Genomic DNA, 23,355 nt, shown 5'->3' on the forward strand with positions numbered 1-23,355 from the left:
TACCCCATTGATTATAACGGGGTCCTTTGGGTGTCTGATGTTTTTTTTAAGTGGGGAGTGACAGATGAACAAGCCATGTTTGCAGCACTTTTTTGTCCGTTTATTTCAAGCGTTACACTGCGATGGCGTCCCCTAGGAAGAGATGTGAATGTAGCCTGAGATAGCAGACACATGGAAAATGGTCACTGTAGACATCATCCTTGCGTCCGCTTTTCTCTGTATTGCACTATAAGAGAGCCTATTAAAGTAGACAGTCCGCTCGTCACTGTCAAGTTATAATATTAATTGATTCTGGAACCATCATTGTAAGCAAACCAAAAAATATCATGAGATTACTAACCCAATGTCCAAAGGAGCAGCTCATCCAGGTAAAGATGAGTACAGAACATGCAGTGCCGCACTATACTGTTTTTTTTACCAGTGAAAAGGCCATGCTAATGTATTGGGGCCTCAAGCCAGGCATTGTATGTTGAGTCAAGTTCCTGGAATCCAGAAAAGACCATTGTACGTTACATATAGTGCACCATGAGGCCATTGTAATTTGAGGAACAGCTGCATTACTTATAAAATGTCAATTCTGGAGCATTGTTTCTTAGACTTCTATTTTGTCCTGTTCCTCTGTTATACCTCCTAGACGTTTATGAATAAATTGACAATTGAGTTGCAGGAGTAGGAGTCATGACTGTACGCAGTCTGACCAGATCTTTGACATGGGGATTAGTATCTGTCTGTCTAGCTGAAAATATATTTATAAATGTGTAAGAGGAACAACTCAAGAGGGTTATGAGAAATGATGTTATTTGGTTTTACAGTTGTAAGCCACTGATGTGCTCCTTCCACCAGACAGAAGAACTTGTGACTAACCACTGATGTATACATGATATAATAACGTTTTATGTCTCCTTTTAGTACAAGAATAATGATACATTACAATGTGAGAGCCTATAAACTACTTCTGTATAAAACAAGGAAGCTTAAAGTTATGCAACAGTATATGTTCCTTTTTACTGGCATGCAATATATTATTTTTAAGCTTGTCTGTTCAAGACTCTAGATCCATAGTGTGGGAAAAAGAAAATAGCTTGTCGGATGTGGTCACATGATGCCGTAGTAAAGAATATTTCAGTTGATAAATGTATATGTACCAATAAATGAGTTCTGTACATCTTAAGCATATGAGCAAGCTGTATGTAAACTGCAAGAGGTTTGAAGAGCATGATCAGTTTGTTGGATACAGTTTGGTTTATTTAACACTGGCCTTGTTAGCGCACTGTCGGCTTTCTAGTGGAGTATTACACCCCATGTGCCCTGAGGACGTGAAAGGTCCTCTTTAAGACAGTGCAGTCTTAATCTAGAAAGTCTTAAAGGGAACCTGTCACCATGAAAATGCTGTGTCTGAGGGTAGCATGGTGTAGAGCAGAAGGAGCTGAGCAGATTGATGTGTAAATTGTGGGAAAGGTTCCAGCATAACTTGTCATTTATTCCTCTATGGTATCAATGCTTAGTTGATGTATTTCAGTCCAGGGGACGGTTCTGTCTGTGATCCGCAGCCTCCCCTCTATATGACTGTGCATACAGAGATTACTGTTAGTCACTGATATGGCCGCCCACTGGATTCTAAACTTAGAAAGAACAAAGTAATATGTGACGGATTATACTGAATCTTTTCTAACAAAATGTTATATTTATCTGCTACTACTCCTATATAACTCAGTGCCTGTAGCTCTGCACCAGATGTATCAAAATGTATAATGCTGTTTGCTAATTCTATAGTATTCTATAGTATAGGCTGTCTCATCTAACTGTACACCTAAATAGAAAAAATATATTCAAGACGAACCGCGCTTCTTATAGATCTTTATAGGAGTCCGATGATGATGTTTTCGTCATAAGAGTATATGCACTCCAATCTGTATGCTGAGTACCTTGGCAGCGTATCAGCTACTCCGACCGAACGTCGGTGAGATATACAGGAAGATTTTTTTGGAGTTAAACCAAAACAGGTGCTGATCGCGCTCACTCAGAAAGGACAAATAACTTCGTATAAGGTGAGTATTTATTCAGAAAATGACGCGTTTCGGGGTATCGGAATCAAACAATTATTCCACCACTTCTTCAGATCTAAAAGTATATACAAAAAACCATATTCACTAAAAACTATATTTTTGATATAATTTTTAAAAACAAAAAATTATAATTTACATTAATACATATATATGCATATTGGTTAAACGTCATATTGGTTATACGAAGTTATTTGTCCTTTCTGAGTGAGCGCGATCAGCAACTGTTTTGGTTTAACTCCAAAAAAATCTTCCTAACTGTACACCTGTTATTAGTTGGCTAAGTGTACACCTGAAAATGCAACAACATTTTTAGTGTATTTTTAGTGCACTCAGGGCCAGCGTCAACACCCGGTTTACCCAGGCAAGTGATGAGGGCCCACTCAGCTGCTAACTGCGGCTGTTTTTTTTTTTTAAAATTAAATAGGCCATTACCTGCTGGAGTTACTCCAGGGGATGAGTAAGTAAGGTGTGGATCGACAGCCGGGTTGGTTCAATCAAATCTTAAGTGTTGTTGTCGTATTTCTGGGACTCTTCAGACCCAGGGGAGGTGAGCGAACATAACAAACAGTTTTATTCACCTCTCATGCGCTCCAGTGAGACTCCGTACTATCTTCAACCCTCTTCAATGACCTCATGTGAGTAAGGCTGGCGTTGCGACGCATAATGACGCCAGCGTAACCCATGTCTCTGATGCCATTTAAGAGGGCTGAAGACTGAGCAGGAAGCGTCACCTCCTCTGGACCTTCAATCATTATACTCGGGGATCTGAAAAGACCTTTTGAGTATAATAATAGTTTGGGGGTCGTGAACCCCAAAAATTTAAGGTTCTGCTGAACCAGCATGGGACATAATACTACGTGGAGGAGCCACTGTAGGACATAATACCTTGTGAAGGGGTCGCTATGGGACATTATGCCGTGTGGAGGGGCCTCTATGGGACATTATACTGTGTGAAGGGGCCACTATGGGACATAATATGGTGTGGAGGGGCTACTGTAGGACATTATACCTTGTGAAGGGGTTGCTATGGAACTTTATCCTGTCTGAATAGACCCTTGACTATAATAATAGTTTGTGAGTCATGAATCTCAACAATTTTGGGTTCTACTGAACCCAAAATTTTTCCAATATTTGCATGGACCATCCTAGGGACCACTAAGAGACATTATAGTGTATGGAGGGGCCGCTATGTGACTTTATCCTGTGTGGAAGAGCCGCTATGGGACATTATGCCTTGTGAAGGGGCTGCTATGGGACATTATACTGGGTGGAGGCCACTGTGGGACATTATACTGTATGAAGGGGCCACTGTGGGACATTATGGGGTATTATACCATGTGTGGACCAGGAAAGGGAGTTCTATGCCATAGGGGTCCAAGTCAAAAGTATGCTATGGGGCCCAGTCTTTGCTACTTATGTCCCTGTAAATATTTATTATACACTGTCTGTGTATATATTTATATATGTATCTGTGGGGGCCAACTCAGTTAATGCTTTAAGCACTTCTATTAATACAGATTAAAGCGTTAATTGCACTGTTAACAGAATTTAATGTAGCAAGTCACGTCTGCCCAATCCTTTTGATATGGATCACCGGCGTTCATTACAAACCTGGTGAGCAGACACCTTCGTGGGTGAATGTGCCCAAACATACATATTTGGCTGTCTCCAGATCCCACCAGAATTGTGGTTCTGCCAACAGGTCAGGTCTAAGATGTTCTTGTTTGAATCTGGTTTCCTCTTCTTTGAACTCCTCTGAACAATTCCATCATAACTTTCCTATAACATGGGGTTTCTTTCGGTAAATGAAAATGTATTTCCTTGTAAGAACAGCTCTTATCAGTTTTCTTTCATGTACTTTATACCTAAACGAGAATCGGAAATGAGTCACCTCTGCATTTTCCTTATTCGGTCAGATGGTCATCACAGTATGCTATGACTGTCATAAAATCAGATGATAATATTTCTAAACTGAAAGGCTTTTTGGCACATTTACAACTGATGCCGCAATTTAAAAGACTTCAAGTACATGCTCATATAGTGTTAGCTGCACGTGGCTTATACCCTGCCAGCATGCCGCCACCAATGTTCACATAGTTATACAGTGAAATCCTATGATCATTGGATGCAGTATGTGTGCGGGACTCCACCGTATGCTGCTACTGCTATGTATCCTATTCGGGAACTAGCTCTGGTTTTCATACTAGTACAAAGTCTTTTTTAAATTAATATAATTACTTTTTCTTCTTTATGGAGATATATATATATATATATATATATATATATATATACATACCAAACTTTAATAATCTTCCATAAAAATAGGCACTTAAACAGCATTTACAGACGGGGGTAGGGTAGATGGAATGTAGAAGAAATGAAGCGACGACCGTTTCGTGCTAAATGCACTTCATCAGGCTTCCCAAAATTCAGTTGTCACCAGCCGACATATATACCAGCCGTGGGGCACACCCATATCACCACAAAAATAAATACAATTTAAATACCACAAAAAGCATTTAAAACATGTTAAAACAACTTCACAATACATTACATCATTATACATTAACATTTTTTACTGATTGCTAACTTTATTTCAAACTTTGAAACTTTTTAAACTTTATTAAGCTTTTCATAACCTCTAACAGGCTAAAAGAACCTTTTGCTCTGCTCCTTATAATAGGCGGACTTAAAGGAGAACCGCACTTCTAACACAGACACACAAATGAACACACTACTATGTTCATTCAAAAAACCCGCCAGCATAGTCCATTGAAAACATACTGACTTGACAGCTAATCAAAAAGGGAGCTACTTATTCCCATTATAGGTATAGGCATCCAACCAACATCCATATAAATCGCGGACCAGAATGAGAACTGTATCCAACTATGAAACTCCACCCCTAACCTGTTTAAACCGATGGCCAACAGAGCTCAAAGAGTTACTTTGACCATTATAAAACCCTAGCTAATCACAAACCAACCACCAAAGGAGCCATTTTACCTACTGTCCAAATATAGATATTATTATATAGACTTATTCCGGCGAACGAGAAAAAGTCCCCACCCATACTAATGTGAGCCAATCACGAAGTAAGCTACAATAACAAAATTCTTAGCATGAGGAATATAGTGTGTACATACATGCGCTACCTCCTTTGCCACTGAATCGTAATTCGAAGGAATTACCGCTTAAGATCTTACTAATAAATGGCAATAGACAAATACAAAACTGGCTACATTTACAGAAATACGCTCATGTCCATACGATCATTCAATCCAAGCGGCCCCATAGCTCCTGTACGTAGTATAATTCTACCTTCTTCTTGTAGAAGTTTTTTACCTCTGTCTCCTCCTCTTGGTAATGGAGCTACATATTTCAGACCGCAAAACAACAAACAGTTTGGGTTACCATTATGTGATTCTCTGACATGTTTAATAAATCTGGGTGATCCCTTACCACTGTCTACAGATCTAAAATGCTCTCTTATTCTATGGAAAAGGGGTCTAATTGTCTTCCCTATATAGAATCTTTTACAGGGACATTGGATACAATACACAACATACGTAGTCTGACATGTAAAGAACTGTTTAATCTTAAACTCAATCCCTCCTAGGTTAAGATATTTAGCTCGACTATTAAACTTGCAAAATGAACAGTGTCCACACTGGTGATTACCCTCTGGTTTGACTACATCTAACCATGTGCTCTTCTGAGTCACATAATTACTCCGTACTATCTGATCCTTTATAGTACCACATTTCTTAAATGTAATTAAGGGCCGATTATTTGCCTTTTTTGCCAAAAGAGGATCATTTTCTAATAAATGCCAATTATTGTACAGAGCGCTCCTAATACGACTTGCCAATGGGCTATACCTAAAAGAGAACACAAACCTATTTTGTTCTTTAACTCTATTATTCTGAAATAAGCTATCCCTTTCTACAGTACTAGCTCTTTTATATGCCTTTTCCACAATCGCCCTAGGGTAGCCTCTTTCCTTTAAACGATCTTTCAATTCTTTTGATTGTCTTTCATATTGATCACTCCGATTATTGATTCTTTTTAATCTAACAAACTGACTATATGGCAGTGCCTCCTTTACGTGGCTAGGGTGGAAACTATCAAAGTGTAGCAAAGAATTAGTCGCTGTATTTTTTCGATACACTTGAGTATTAAGTTCACCATTTACTACGTTCAATTGTACGTCCAGAAATTCTAAAGATGTTCCCCCAATTTTATACGTGAAATTCATATTGAACTCATTTTCGTTCAAATACTCAACAAATCGAACAAACTCGTCATCAGATGACGTCCAAATGATGAAAATATCATCGATGTATCTCAAATACAATTTTATAGAACTGGCAAAAGAATTTCTAGATGTGAAAATTTTTTCTGACTCAAACATCCCTAAAAAAAATATTTGCATAAGTGCAAGAAACAGGGGTCCCCATGGCTGTACCTGTCTGCTGACTGTACCATACATTATCAAAAATGAAACAATTATTATTGAGAACTAGTTTCAAACCGTCTCGGATGAATTCAGTTCTTTTCTTATCTTCACCCGCTAATTCTAATAGATTCACCACTGCATCAATACCTTTTTGGTGAGGGATGCGAGAGTATAAACTCTCTACATCAATTGACATAAATTTATACTTTGATACCCAATCGATAGAATTAATTATATTCAAAAAATCTTTTGTATCCTGGATAAATGCAGGAATGTTCTTCAAAGTCGGGCGTAACATCCAATCAATAAATTGTGATAATGGCTCAGTGACTGACCCGGTACTAGCCACTATGGGGCGCCCTGGGGGGTTGGTCAACGACTTGTGTATCTTGGGCAAAAAATACCAACACGGTTTTACTGGTTGGTCGATTAACAATTTTTCACCCGTTTTCCTGGAGATAACTCCCTCTTTCACATATGTACGCAAAAAACTAATTACTTTATTTTTAATTTTTTCTGTTGGATTCCCCTGTAATCTAGAATATGTCTTTGAATCTGACAACTGTCTTGCAGCTTCACTCAAATAATAATTCTTGCTCATAACTACAGTGTTCCCACCTTTATCGGCCTTTTTATATATCAAATGATCTTGATTTTTTAACCATGTTAAAGCTTTTTTTTCTTTTATCTTTGCTTCAGTCATGAAGGAAGTCAAAGCTTTGATTTATAACAAACCCTGCCCGAATTTGACTATAAAAGAAAAAAAAGCTTTAACATGGTTAAAAAATCAAGATCATTTGATATATAAAAAGGCCGATAAAGGTGGGAACACTGTAGTTATGAGCAAGAATTATTATTTGAGTGAAGCTGCAAGACAGTTGTCAGATTCAAAGACATATTCTAGATTACAGGGGAATCCAACAGAAAAAATTAAAAATAAAGTAATTAGTTTTTTGCGTACATATGTGAAAGAGGGAGTTATCTCCAGGAAAACGGGTGAAAAATTGTTAATCGACCAACCAGTAAAACCGTGTTGGTATTTTTTGCCCAAGATACACAAGTCGTTGACCAACCCCCCAGGGCGCCCCATAGTGGCTAGTACCGGGTCAGTCACTGAGCCATTATCACAATTTATTGATTGGATGTTACGCCCGACTTTGAAGAACATTCCTGCATTTATCCAGGATACAAAAGATTTTTTGAATATAATTAATTCTATCGATTGGGTATCAAAGTATAAACTTATGTCAATTGATGTAGAGAGTTTATACTCTCGCATCCCTCACCAAAAAGGTATTGATGCAGTGGTGAATCTATTAGAATTAGCGGGTGAAGATAAGAAAAGAACTGAATTCATCCGAGACGGTTTGAAACTAGTTCTCAATAATAATTGTTTCATTTTTGATAATGTATGGTACAGTCAGCAGACAGGTACAGCCATGGGGACCCCTGTTTCTTGCACTTATGCAAATATTTTTTTAGGGATGTTTGAGTCAGAAAAAATTTTCACATCTAGAAATTCTTTTGCCAGTTCTATAAAATTGTATTTGAGATACATCGATGATATTTTCATCATTTGGACGTCATCTGATGATGAGTTTGTTCGATTTGTTGAGTATTTGAACGAAAATGAGTTCAATATGAATTTCACGTATAAAATTGGGGGAACATCTTTAGAATTTCTGGACGTACAATTGAACGTAGTAAATGGTGAACTTAATACTCAAGTGTATCGAAAAAATACAGCGACTAATTCTTTGCTACACTTTGATAGTTTCCACCCTAGCCACGTAAAGGAGGCACTGCCATATAGTCAGTTTGTTAGATTAAAAAGAATCAATAATCGGAGTGATCAATATGAAAGACAATCAAAAGAATTGAAAGATCGTTTAAAGGAAAGAGGCTACCCTAGGGCGATTGTGGAAAAGGCATATAAAAGAGCTAGTACTGTAGAAAGGGATAGCTTATTTCAGAATAATAGAGTTAAAGAACAAAATAGGTTTGTGTTCTCTTTTAGGTATAGCCCATTGGCAAGTCGTATTAGGAGCGCTCTGTACAATAATTGGCATTTATTAGAAAATGATCCTCTTTTGGCAAAAAAGGCAAATAATCGGCCCTTAATTACATTTAAGAAATGTGGTACTATAAAGGATCAGATAGTACGGAGTAATTATGTGACTCAGAAGAGCACATGGTTAGATGTAGTCAAACCAGAGGGTAATCACCAGTGTGGACACTGTTCATTTTGCAAGTTTAATAGTCGAGCTAAATATCTTAACCTAGGAGGGATTGAGTTTAAGATTAAACAGTTCTTTACATGTCAGACTACGTATGTTGTGTATTGTATCCAATGTCCCTGTAAAAGATTCTATATAGGGAAGACAATTAGACCCCTTTTCCATAGAATAAGAGAGCATTTTAGATCTGTAGACAGTGGTAAGGGATCACCCAGATTTATTAAACATGTCAGAGAATCACATAATGGTAACCCAAACTGTTTGTTGTTTTGCGGTCTGAAATATGTAGCTCCATTACCAAGAGGAGGAGACAGAGGTAAAAAACTTCTACAAGAAGAAGGTAGAATTATACTACGTACAGGAGCTATGGGGCCGCTTGGATTGAATGATCGTATGGACATGAGCGTATTTCTGTAAATGTAGCCAGTTTTGTATTTGTCTATTGCCATTTATTAGTAAGATCTTAAGCGGTAATTCCTTCGAATTACGATTCAGTGGCAAAGGAGGTAGCGCATGTACGTACACACTATATTCCTCATGCTAAGAATTTTGTTATTGTAGCTTACTTCGTGATTGGCTCACATTAGTATGGGTGGGGACTTTTTCTCGTTCGCCGGAATAAGTCTATATAATAATATCTATATTTGGACAGTAGGTAAAATGGCTCCTTTGGTGGTTGGTTTGTGATTAGCTAGGGTTTTATAATGGTCAAAGTAACTCTTTGAGCTCTGTTGGCCATCGGTTTAAACAGGTTAGGGGTGGAGTTTCATAGTTGGATACAGTTCTCATTCTGGTCCGCGATTTATATGGATGTTGGTTGGATGCCTATACCTATAATGGGAATAAGTAGCTCCCTTTTTGATTAGCTGTCAAGTCAGTATGTTTTCAATGGACTATGCTGGCGGGTTTTTTGAATGAACATAGTAGTGTGTTCATTTGTGTGTCTGTGTTAGAAGTGCGGTTCTCCTTTAAGTCCGCCTATTATAAGGAGCAGAGCAAAAGGTTCTTTTAGCCTGTTAGAGGTTATGAAAAGCTTAATAAAGTTTAAAAAGTTTCAAAGTTTGAAATAAAGTTAGCAATCAGTAAAAAATGTTAATGTATAATGATGTAATGTATTGTGAAGTTGTTTTAACATGTTTTAAATGCTTTTTGTGGTATTTAAATTGTATTTATTTTTGTGGTGATATGGGTGTGCCCCACGGCTGGTATATATGTCGGCTGGTGACACCTGAATTTTGGGAAGCCTGATGAAGTGCATTTAGCACGAAACGGTCGTCGCTTCATTTCTTCTACATTCCATCTACCCTACCCCCGTCTGTAAATGCTGTTTAAGTGCCTATTTTTATGGAAGATTATTAAAGTTTGGTGAATTTTACTACTGGCTGGTGAGTGCCCTGATTTTTTTTCTATTTTTTTTTGCACTATATTGGACTATTTGTTTAACAGTGAGCACCACCTGAATGCCAGATCATCTAGTTTGAGATCCAGTGATTTGGTGTATGTTCACACTCACAGAACGGTGCCGCTGCTTTTGAACTTTTTTGCATATATATATATATATATATATATATATATATATATATATATATATATATATATATAATTTATTTAATTTTTAAACTTTCTTGCACTGTAAATGTATTGTTTATGGTTGATTGAGGGGGGTATTGGTTTGTCATATTGCAGTCTGATGTGCCGGGAGCATGTTATAGAACAGTAAGAGCTGAACAGATTGATATATACGAGATTCAGTATAACTTCCCATTTATTTATATAAATCTCTGTTCCTTCAAGGATTTGGAGTCCAGTGGGCGGTCCTACTCAGTGATTGACAGCTGGCTGTGTATGCACACTCATATAGGGAAGGCTGCCAGTCACTGAGTGAGACCGCTTACTGGGTTACAAAGCCTAGACAAAGCAGACATTTCAATTAGTGCAAAAAATGATATATATTACTGTTTTAGCTCCTCCTGCTCTATACTACTATTCTGGTTTCTTTAAATTATGGAAAACAAAAATGCTTTAAATATTCACTAATGTTTCCACAAACTTTGCATAAATGAGCGGAACAGGCAATTATAACAAACAACCGTGTAATATACGGTATCTTATTGGAGAGAAATGTTTCTTTCTGCTCTTATCAGGCTGTTTCCCTGTTCCTTTTTCCTCAGCCAACATTACTTTCATTCTGAAAATCCGCTGCTGTATCCACCTTGAGACAAATTGCAGGTTTTATGACTCTGGTTATATGTGTCTATGGAGAGTGTAGGGGGAAGTATAGCAGATCAGAGAAAAAAGACAGGTTTAGGCTTTATGCACACAACCATGTGCTAGCCATGTTTTTCACAGCTAGCATATATAGCCATTTATCTCTATGGCCCCATTCACATGCATCCATGTATTATTACAAGCCTGTTTTGCCTGGGGCAAAATTCCAGACAGATCCTAAATCGATGTCATCCATGTTCTGTCTGTGATCTTTCCCAATGGAACAGACACATGTCCACAGTCGCGTGCACGTAGCTTTAGTCTGCTGGTTGTAAGTAGGAGCTTTGTATCACACCAAAGTACTTAAAGGGATCCTATCTTTTAAACACAGTTTTTTCTACCTAACATGTCGGAATAGCCTTAAAGGGATATTCCCATGTACATAATTATTTTTAAATTCGTAGATAATTAAAAGTTAAACATTTTTGCAACTATAAGTAATGAAACATTTTGCAGAGTTTTAAAGATTTTCTCTAAATATCTTGTGGTCACAGTCTGTTGTCTTGATCGGGTGCCAGTGGATACGACCATGACTGCAGGAACTTTCTAAGGTCAGAAAATCAGCCATGATTTCTTTATTGTGACCGGGATATCTCCTGATACATGTCCTTGGCTGATGACTCAGCTACAATAAGAAAACCATGGCTGGGTTCCCGACATGTCCCAGACTATAGAAAGTTTCTGGATTAGTGGTCGTAACCATTGGCAACTGATCAAGATAACAGACTGTCACCACTAAGAAAGTTAGAGAAAATCGTTAAAACTTTGCAGAATTTTTAACTACTTATATTTGCAAAAATGTTTAACTTTTAATTATCTACAAATGTAGATATGATTATGTACATGGGAATACCCCTTTAAGAAAGGCTATTCGTCTCCTACCTTTCCGTTTCGTCTCCGTGCCGCCATTCGCCTGCAATCTCGTTTTTTTCTCTGTATGAGAATGAACTCTCTCGCAGCACTGGGGGCGGGCCACAGTGCTCAAACAACACTGCCAGAGAGCTCTCCAGCGCCGCCTCCATCTTTTTCTGCGATGAGGTCTTCACTGCGTCTTCTTCCGGCGGCGTCTTCTTACTTCTAGGCCTCGGGCCTAGGGCAAGCCTACTGCGCATGCCCGCCGGCCACGAGAAAATGGCCGCTTACAATACTGTGGAAGCAGCCATTTTTCTTGTGGCCGTGGGCATGTGCAGTAGGCTTGCTGTTTGAGCGCTGTGGCCCGCCCCCAGTGCTGCGAGAGAGCTCATTTGCATACAGAGAAAACCGGGATTGCAGGCGAACAGCGGCGCGGAGAAGAAAAGGAAAGGCAGGAGACGAATAGCCTTTCTTAAGGCTATTCCAACATGTTAGGGAGAAAAAATAGTTTTTAAAAGATAGGATCCCTTTAACTAATGTGAGTACAAGTCAGTATTTCTTTATATATGTTCTGCATGGTCTTGGGGCTATTTCTGAGTAAATGAGAGAGAAAGGCAGTTCTCAAGCAGAAAGTGCCACTATTCTGGAATAATTTGTGGTAAAAAAAAACTGTCGAATATGTTTTATGAAGTGTTTTAGACATATTTTTTACAACTTGTAAAATAGTGCGGCATAGCTTTGCAAGAAAAGTGATGTGGCCTAATTTGTGATACCCCAGTGCAGAAATGCGCCAAAGTTTTGGTGCTTTTTTCTGGAGTAGTCTAAGGGTCTGCTCACACAGGATTTTTTGCAGGCGGATTTTGACGCAGAATCCGACTGCAAAAAAGGCTCCCATTCACCTCAACAGTAGCCGCTTGCTTTTTTTTTTTCCTTGGTAGAGATTTTTTTTCAGCTAGTGGGAAAAAGAAGTGACATGCCCTATCTTCCCGCGGATTCCGCAGCGCGAGACTCACTCCCGATTAGGCACATTCGTCCAGGCCTAATCAGGAGCGGAATGTCGTAATGCAATGCACTGCATCGGCATCCCATCGCGGCTAGCCGCGCGTTGAATTGACACGGTGGAAAAGATATGTGTGAACATACCCTAATGTAACTAATAAATTTAGATAGTGTAAGAATCAGACACTTTGATAAATCAAGACTGTATAGTCTAAGTTGGTAGTGTCTAACCATGTTGGTAGATCTTGCCCTCTATGTGCAGAGTATGTCAGATAGTTTCCACTCACCAGCTCAGTCACGAATGCAAACTACAGATAAAACATGCAAAATGTAAGTCACATAATGGCCAGATATAGTGCTACCCTTCATGTACACACCTTGTACTATTGATTTATACAGAGTTTGATGAAATATTTACTGAAAGAATTTACAATATTTAGAAAATGTATTATCACATAGTAATATGTACTAATATTCTATAGCAGAGGTTCTCAAACTTATTTTGTCTACCGCCCACTTCGAGAATTAATTATTTTCTAGCGCCCACCCAAATTTTTTTTACTTTACTACATCTTAAGTATCACAATCGCAGTCATTATGTTGATAATTAAATTATGTGTGTCATGTGAAAATAAGACTTTCTGATGAGGGTAATGTAAAACACCATTTTGTAATATTAGGAAGACTTTTTTATTATTATTATTATTAATTATTTATTTATTTATATAGTACCATTAATTCCATGGTGCTTTACATTTGGGGGTTGCATAATTTGGGGGTTACATACAATACACAGAATATACAGGTAGATATAATACTAACAATGACTGACTGGCACAGTGAGGCAGAGGGCCCTGCCCGCGAGGGCTTACAATCTATGAGGGAAGGGGGTAGAGACAGAAGGAGAGGGGGAGACTGTACAGATGGCGGTGCGGTGATAGTGTTATTGGAGGTTGTAGGCCTTCCTGAATAGGTGAGACTTCAGGGCCTTCTTGAAGCCTGTGATTGTGGGGGTCAGTCTTATGTGTGGTGGTAAGGAGTTCCAGAGTATGGGGGATACACGGGAGAAATCTTGGAGACGGTTGTGTGAGGAGCAGATGAGAGCAGAGCGGAGCAGGAGGTCATTGGAGGATCTGAGGTTACGTGTGGGCAGGTAGCGGGAGATGAGGTCAGAGATATATGGAGGGGACAGGTTGTGGATGGCTTTGTATATTAGCGTTAGTAGCTTGAACTCAATTCGCTGGGCTATAGGTAGCCAGTGGAGGGACTGGCAGAGGGGAGCAGCCGATGAAGATGGGGGTGGGTGGTGGATTAAGCGAGCAGCACAGTTTAAGGTGGACTGGAGGGGGGCGAGGGTGTTTGCTGGGAGTCCATGGAGAAGGGTGTTGCAGTAGTCTAGGCGGGAGATTATGAGGGCCTGGACGAGCATCTTGGTAGTTTCCTGGGTGAGGAAGGGGCGAATTTGGTGGATGGTCTTGAGCTGGAGGCGGCAGGAAGTGTTGAGGGCTTCAATATGTGGCTTGAAGGATAGGTCAGAGTCCAAGGTTACCCCAAGGCATCGGGCCTGTGGGACAGGGGTAAGTGGGGGTCCATTTACTTTGATAGATGGGTCAGGTGGAGGGGCCATACAGGATGAGCTGAAGATGATAAACTCTGTTTTCTCCATGTTGAGTTTGAGAAAGCGGGAGGAGAGGAAGGAGGCTACGGCCGCTAAACAATCTGGAATTCTGGCCAGCAGGGAGGTCATGTCTGGTCCAGAGATGTAGATTTGGGTGTCATCGGCATAGCAGTGGTACTGGAAGCCATGAGATTTTATGAGTTGGCCCAGGCCAAGGGTGTAGATGGAGAACAGGAGGGGTCCTAGGACGGAGCCCTGGGGAACACCTACAGAGAGTAGGTGAGGTGAGGAGGTGGTGTGCGAGTGGGAGACGCTGAATGTGCAGTCGGTGAGGTATGAGGAGATCCAGGAATGGGCCAGGTCTGAGATACCAAGGGATGAGAGAATTTCTAACAGGAGGGAGTGGTCAACTGTGTCAAAGGCAGAGGAGAGGTCGAGGAGGAGGAGGACAGAGTAATGGCGCTTGGCTTTGGCGGTTAGCAGGTCATTAGTGACTTTTGTTAGGGCAGTTTCAGTGGAGTGCCAGGGTCTGAAGCCTGACTGAAGTCTGTCAAAGAGCAGGTTGGATGAGAAATAGGAGGAGAGTTCGGAGTGGACATGCTGCTCAAGAAGTTTTGAGGCGTACAGGAGCAGAGAGATGGGACGATAGTTGGCAGGAGAGGACGGGTCGAGGGACGGTTTCTTAAGTATAGGAGTGACAGTGGCGTGTTTGAAGGCTGAGGGGAAGGATCCATTGGTTAGGGATAGATTGAAGAGATGAGTTAGGGCCGGAGTAATGACTTCAGCGAGTTTGGGGATGAGATGTGACTGGATCGGGTCGAGCACGCAGGAGGTGAGGTGGGATTTGGAGATTAGGGAGGAGAGTTTTTCGTCAGTTATGGAGGAGAAACAGGTCAGGGATGGGGAGCAGCGAGTAGTTGGGTAGAGGGGTTGTCGGGGGGAGTAGGGTGAGGCTGTCTCTGATGGTGTCAATTTTAGTAGAAAACTTTTATTCATGTTATTAAAACAAACATTTCAATTTTAATTTTAAAACTAATCTAATGTGAAGGATGAATTTGATGATTTTTAACAAGTTTGTTAATATCAGGCTCAAATTTACTCAAAAACAGCCGTAAGTCACCGTGTTCGGTAATCTGCAACCGATTTCTCTTTTTAGTTAGCAACGTTGCCACAGCACTAAATCCACGTTCACACAAATACGATGATGGGAATGCTATCAAAAATCGTTGAACGATGGACCACAATCCAGGGTACAATTGCGGGATTGCCTTTTGTAGTGAACAGAGAGACCAGGTCCTTTAGCCCAGTAGGATTTAGACTGCTTTATATAAGAAAGCAGCACTTATTCCACCCCCCCTCTCTATCTCACAGCAGGGAGCTAGGTGATGTGTATGTGATGTGTATGTGTGGTGCAGACACAGGTTGACTCCGTACACTCAGCCCCCCCCCCTCTCTCCCCCCACACAGCAGGGAGCTACGCCATGTGGCTCCCTCAGCAATGAGCAGGGGGCCAGGTGCTAGTGTCCATAATGAAGTGAATAAAGTAAGATAGTGGACAAACAAAGCAGTTTTGCTGAAGCAGTGTATTTAGGAAAAGTCTTAAATCCACATTAACAAGCAGTATAGATAGAATCATTGTTATGATACCACCCCTTTAAATTAGACATCACCCCCCTAAACCGCTTCAACGCCCCCCAATCTTCTCTGTGCCCTTTACTGCCCCCCTATAGGCCTCCAGCGCCCACAAGGGGGCGTTATCGCCCACTTTGAGAAAGACTGTTCTATAGGGACATTAATATATTTTTCTTTCATATTTGTTAGACTTCTTCTCTATTTGATCTGATCAAACAAACTCGAGAGAGAGATGGAGCGGACCACCCAGAAACACCAAGCACATTACAGCAGCCATCACAGCACAATCCTACTGCAGCAGATCTGTAAGTACAGAATAATGAGCATTACATTAGATTTCCCCCGAACTGTGACTTTGGAAGTAAGAAATTAGAACGGCTATTGTGATAACCATCAGGTCAGAGAGTTCCTGTGATGAAGGGTTCATGAGTTGATAGGTAGTGGAGAGATAAGTATCTACACCCAAGCTACCTCAAGCTTGTAGGCTGTCAAAGACGGAAAGCTTTAGAATCGGGTCAGGATTCAGCACAACGAGAAGGCCACAGGCTGCATGACAGCCACGTGTTTCAGACCTCTAATATAGATCACGTCTGACCCTAGTTTCAGCAGTCAGTCTATATACAATTATTTATATATAGATATCAGAGGAACCGCACACTTAGATATAAGGATATGGGTGCTAGCAAACAAGAGAGTCCTGCGACTCATACATAATGTAAAGAAATGTTGCTGCACACCGTAATTAGGTGAAAGGATGAAACAAAATATTTATTTTGAGTACATAAACTTCAGGTACATTAATGCCACGAATTGATTTTGACAAGCATAAGAAGAGTACTAGATCAATAAATCAGCATAACGTTTCGGTCATGGTCGACCTTCATCAGATCAGATCTAGGAAAAGAAATGACGAAGATATCAGTAAAGAAATGCAGTACACAATATGGCATGTAACTGGGCGTAATAACAAAGTTGAAGGAAAAAAGGAAGAGAATAAGAAAGAGAAAGATTGGGAAATAAGAAGGCCAGAGTAAAGTGAATAAAAAGGAGCAATGTATCAAACGACTAAAACAGCCAAATTATAAAGGGAAGGTGGAAAGAAAAGAACTAGTACAGCTGTCCCAATAGAGATGCAAGGAGAAGAATGCAGTAATATAGGATGGCAAATGGAATGGTAGATCCTACCAGGAATAAGATGAAGCTGGAACCTGGTAACAGGAGAGGACACAGGAAGGAACCACATACCTAATATCAGTAAAGCAGAGTACGCAGCGGGGTCATGGCGTGCTGTAGAGTGGAGCCAAAGGGGTTTAAATAAGTCAGGATGGCGAGCGGAGCCAGTCAGAGCGGCGCTAAGAAGGCCGCGCCGCCCTCCGGCCCGTCGGCGCGCTAGTGCCGCGGAACCGGAAGTGACGCGACCGGAAATGCCCATGCGTGTCACCGATGCGTTCCACCGGCGACGCGCATGCGCGCCACGACCGTGCGCGTAACGATGTAAGCAAGGTAAGGGAAAGCTGCAAGAAGAAGAAAGAAGTGAAGAATGAGGAGAAATAAAGCATGAGAGGATAAGAGGAACTAAAAGATCAGAAGAAGAGAGGTGTTCTAAATGAAAAGAAGAAAAGGAGAAAAAATAAAGATATGGGTACAAATCATGAGTAGAAGGAAATGTACATGGAGCAAGGGAAATGAAAGTCATAAAGAGGGTGAATATAAAAAAGAGGATGAATGTAAAAAAGGGGGGAAGGGGAAGAGCAAAAAAAGGGGGGGGGGGAAGAAGTGGTACTGGAAAATAGTCAAAGGTATCCCAAAGATCGGGACAATAAAAAAAGAAAAAAGAAAAGAAACAAGGGGAGGAGGGTGGAGGAAAGGAGGAGAAGGGGGGAGAGTAAAAAGTAAGGTACAATGAGATGCCAGGGGAAACGACTAACTTATGCTACTGTATATCTATACTATACCAAAGGTGACTTGTGGGCATTCATTTCATCTGTAAGGAAATGGAGAAAATATGCATTAGAGAAACGTAACCATGAAAACATACTAAAGATACATCAGCAGGTGAGGAACCTAAAAAAGAAAAATGATGTGATGAAAGCCAAATATAAGAGAGAACAATAACAATTGAAAAATAAAAAATTGAGAAATAAAAAATTGTAAAATAAAAAATAACAAATAAAGAGCATTACAATCTTCTTGAGACGTTAGTATACAAATGTCCATTAGTCCTGATAGTAGTTCAACAGGCTGTAGCGGAGTAGTGTCATCCGTGTTAGAACGAATATGTCCTATCATAGGCCCGATTGAGCCCCAGGGGTTCAATGGTATTCAAAGTGTGAATCCAGAAGGATTCTCTTTGCTTCAATTTAGCTATACGATTACCTCCCCTTCTTAACTCAGGAACATGTTCGATTACTTGAAATCTAAGTTGTGACACGTTGTGTCTAGCTTTGCTGAAGTGCGATGGGACTGGTAGGGCGTCAACATGATTTCGTATTGTTGATTTGTGTTTGGAGAAACGATCTCGAATATGTTGGGTGGTTTCCCCCACATATAATAGTCCGTAAGGGCATTTAAGTAAATACACCACAAATGATGAATCACAGGTAAAGAAATCGTGGATAGGGAAGCGATGTCCTGTGTGGGGATGAAAAAAATGATCTCCACGGATGACAGCAGAGCACTGGATGCAGTGCAGACATGGAAAAGTGCCCCGTTTGGGAGTAGCCAGAAAAGATTGTCTGGATAATTTGTTGATGCTCCCAAAGTCCGCCTTGACCAAAGTGTCTCTCAGATTTTTCTCCCTCTTGTAACTCATAAGAGGGGGATGTGAGAATTCTTCTATAGAGGGAAAGGCCCTATGTAGAATGGACCAATGTTTCCGTACTATACCATTGATTTTATTGGACAACGGGTGATATTTTTGGACAAACGGAATTTGTTTAGGTCTTGATGATCCAGAATTGCGCATTGGCCTATGGGACTCGTGTGTAAGGGCTTTGCGGAGGACAGGGCTGGGGTATCCCCTCTCCCTGAATCGTAGTGTCATATCATCAAGACGTGTCTTCTGGATAACAGGATCAGTAACGATCCGTCGTACTCTCTTATATTGTGAAATGGGTAGTGAATTCCTAGTGTTGGGTGGGTGATTGCTAGAATAGGCCAACAGGCTATTTCTATCCGTAGGTTTAGTGTATAAATCGAAGCTGATCAGTCCCTGTTCGTCTTTCAACACCCAAGTATCCAGGAAATTTAATTTAGACGGATCGTGATGAATAGTGAATTGGAGTTCAGGATGAATGTTGTTGAGTATATTATGAAAAGAAAGCAGAGATGTAAGAGATCCATTCCAGACACAGAAGATATCATCGATATAGCGACGCCAGTATATGGCGTGCTCTTTGAATAAAGTGTGGGGATAAACGTGATCAGTCTCAAACATGTGCATGTATATGTTAGCATATGGGGGCGCTACGTTTGACCCCATTGCGGTGCCACGGATTTGCAGAAACATGTCGTCAGTAAACATAAAGAAGTTGTTATGTAGAATTATGTGGAGAAGGTCAAGACAGAAATTAAGTTCCTCACCAGAGATGTTGTTAGCCAAAAGAAATCGTTTAGTGGCTGAAAGACCCTTGTCGTGTTGAATGGACGTATAGAGACTAGTGACATCCCAGGAAACCAGGATGGTATGGCTCGGGCAGGGAGAAATAGCGGTAATTGTATCCATGAAATGGGAGGTGTCCAATAAAAAGGAAGTGGTGTTACGAACCAGCGGAGTAAAGATTCTGTCCAGTAGTTTGGAGAGTGGAGAGAGAATGGAGTCAGTACTCGCCACGATGGGACGCCCAGGTGGTTTATGTAGATTCTTATGTACCTTTGGAAGTATGTAGAAGACAGGAGTAATAGGATGGTGATTAGTCAGGTACTCCATGGTTTTACTGTCAATGATCCCTAACTGTAGATAATGTTCCAACTGTGTATGTATCAAGGCAGAGACTTGTGAAGTAGGGTTATGTGACAGTGGACGATACGTGTTAGTGTCGGCTAACTGTCGTCTAACTTCCTCCAGGTAATCTGACCTATTCATGACCACTAGGGCGCCCCCCTTGTCCGCGGGTTTGATAATAATATCAATGTCATTTTGTAGCTCGCGGAGGGCTGAACGCTCCTCTTGCGAGATATTAGACCGCTGTCTAAATTTCCCGAGATTGACATCGTGTAGAAGATTACGGGTGTCTCTTTCAACAAGTGAAATATACGTCTCAATAGGGTGCTTGTCCTTAGGTGGTAAATAAGGACTCTTGTTCCTCAGACCAAGGTTGGATATAGAAAAAATGGGTATCGGAGAAATACCACTAGGGTCAGAGGCAGGGACATTATGAAAATGTGCTTTAAGACGGAGTTGTCTGAAGAAACGGAAGAGGTCATCTTCCAACGTAAATGTGTCCAATGGCTTACTTGGACAAAAGGAAAGGCCTTTGCTTAGGACCGACATCTGAGGGGGAGTCAATGTGATACTGGAAATATTGATGACCAAACGGGGCTCACCTGGGACCGGGTCTGGATCCTGTTGTTTCTTGCTTCTGCCCCTTCTGGTGCGCCTCCTCCGCGGGTATCTTGTCTTGGTCTCGTTCGGGGTGGACGTTGACGTCTGATCTGATGAAGGTCGACCATGACCGAAACGTTATGCTGATTTATTGATCTAGTACTCTTCTTATGCTTGTCAAAATCAATTCGTGGCATTAATGTACCTGAAGTTTATGTACTCAAAATAAATATTTTGTTTCATCCTTTCACCTAATTACGGTGTGCAGCAACATTTCTTTACATTATATACAATTATTTAGTCAACAGTCCAGATTTCATTAAAAGAGGTTTTCCAGTTCTAAATCTTATTCTCATGCTGATGAACTATCTACAGGAAAGGTCATCACTCATCGGTATGTGATCTGACGGGGTCCAACACCTGGACCCCTCACAGATCATGTGTTCTAGCATCATCCAGGTATCAGAAGCTGCTAGCGGAAAGCCAGCAAGTACAGCACCACTTCTATACAAGTACTAGAAGCGGCTCTGCAGTTCACCAGAACCACCACTACTCTGTGGATTGGGCCTCGCTTATTCAAATAGCTCATCCTCTGTGTGGGGGTCTGTCCTTTCGATCACCAGTATGACAATTTGATTTGGGGCTGGCAAGCTATCAATTGTCATTACCCCATTGCTAGGTACTATGCATTCTTTTGACCTTTATGTCAATGTCACCCAGATTGCACTACCCAAAACATACCTTATACTGGTTCTAACACCTGTCTTTCCTTCTTTCAGTTACCTTTCACCTTCAAGAAATCTGCACAAGTGTGCTGCTCCTACTGTGCACATAACATCCAGTACAAATGGCCAGGGCCCGCATGTTTCCCAGCCTCAGCAGAGATCTACCTCACTTTCTGTTTTTTACAAAAAAGGTAATAAAGTATCCCATACTGAACAACAACACACTTATAGACTACCATTTCTTTATTACTGGTATAGTGCATGTAGTGACTTCACCTGTATAAAGGACCATTACCAGGATCTATATAAAAGCTAATGCTCATCTACTGGTTAAATGGCCTCCATCAGCCCAGAAAACTTTACCTTATTGTATGAGAAAAGCAGAGGACTGCAAATCCACAGCTCAGTGTATATATGTATTTCATGTGTGACTGCTCAGGATTGGTAATTTTGCATATGATGTGACATGACTTAATGACATTTAAGCCTTTAGATGAATCCAGGCTTATAAATCTGATACATAACTGCTGTTTACTTCTGTGTTTGTACTGTCAGTGTACCGCCTGGCCTACCTCAGACTACAGAGCCTATGCAACAGTCTCCTGTCAGACCATCCAGAACTTGAACAAATCATCTGGACACTCTTCCAACATACTTTACAACATGAATATGAACTGATGAAGGACAGACACCTAGACCAGGTATTGTATCTTGCCTTGGAAGGAAAAAATATTCTTTAGGGGTATGAGAGACCCTCAATAAATCAAAAGAGAAAACTATTTTGAGGAGTTGTCAAACACTATATATAATGTAAACCACTTATACTTGTAAATTCTAATAAACTGTACAGATAGATTATGCAGGTCATGGCAGATACAGTCTAAGAAGCATCCTGTTATATAACACCTATGGTAAGACTAATAATACTGCACATATATTTTGTATTCCTTCATTGGTGTTCAATAAATAGGGGGTAAATTGCAGATGGGTTGGGATCTGACCACTCACACCCCCACTGATCAGGAGCAGTGATTGGGAACTCCCATTGAAATGAATGGATCCATGCACCTACTGCCCAACCACCACTCAATTTAGAACGTGTGATCAGTGTGTTCCTGAGCATTTGGACCCACGACAAATTATCAAATGGGGTGTAACTTGCTTTGATGGGAAGAAAATCCCTTTAACACATGGATGACCACAATTGTTATTACTAAACTATATGTCCCAGCTGCAGATTTTGTGTGTAAAATATACGGTAATAATGCATGGTCATCTAATAACTAAAACCGGACGTTATAGTTAAGCTAATTATAAATTATACAAAGTAGATTTTAGGAGATGGCAGGTTGATCCAATGATCTATTTTTATAGCAAAATTTGCAAATAGGAAGGAATTTTTGTGCCTAATATATTTTATCCCTAATATGGCATAATTGGCAGCCGCCTTGTAGGGACTTCCTCTGGATCAATGCTGTAGGATTATAGGTTAAACTTGATGGACCTGTGCTTTGAACCTTATTTACTCTGTAAATATGCCACTATATAAACTCTTTTTCAAGTTTTATCAGATCCACACAGTATATCATCCATCACATTGTCCCCCTAACCCTTCCCGTTTGCTTTTATGCCTACAACAAAAATTTCTCTTTAAAGATCCCATATCCAAAATAAGGGTAGTAGATGAATTAGAAAGAAATGGAGACTTTTTGTTGTCAGATGTTATAGTAAATATGTTAGTGGGGAAAACTTGGAAGTGGGTACAGAAATGACATTCACTTACTTACTTAGGGAAAGGGGTCTTTTTTTTCTCTCCAAATTTCCCCATTTTACCCTTTATAATAGCAAAAAAATTCTATATTGTTTCTGTTTTAGTACCGCATTAAAGGCCAAAAGAAAATATATATATTTGACCTATTTATGAGATTTAAAAAAAAAAAATCACCCCATAGATTA

At 40.3% G+C, this 23,355-nt stretch overlaps 1 protein-coding gene across 1 annotated transcript in view; it reads left to right on the plus strand.

Moving 5' to 3' along the window:
• The window catches only part of RB1 (RB transcriptional corepressor 1), a 145,687-nt gene that overhangs the window by 109,169 nt on the left and 13,163 nt on the right, over positions 1-23,355 (plus strand). The window contains exons 18-20 of the mRNA XM_075265521.1: positions 16,321-16,436; positions 21,454-21,590; positions 21,955-22,100. Of these exons, the coding sequence (XP_075121622.1) occupies positions 16,321-16,436; positions 21,454-21,590; positions 21,955-22,100 (399 nt within the window). The remainder of the gene's footprint in view (positions 1-16,320; positions 16,437-21,453; positions 21,591-21,954; positions 22,101-23,355) is intronic.

Source organism: Leptodactylus fuscus, chromosome 2 (assembly GCF_031893055.1).
Source record: "Leptodactylus fuscus isolate aLepFus1 chromosome 2, aLepFus1.hap2, whole genome shotgun sequence".
Lineage (NCBI taxonomy): Eukaryota > Metazoa > Chordata > Amphibia > Anura > Leptodactylidae > Leptodactylus > Leptodactylus fuscus.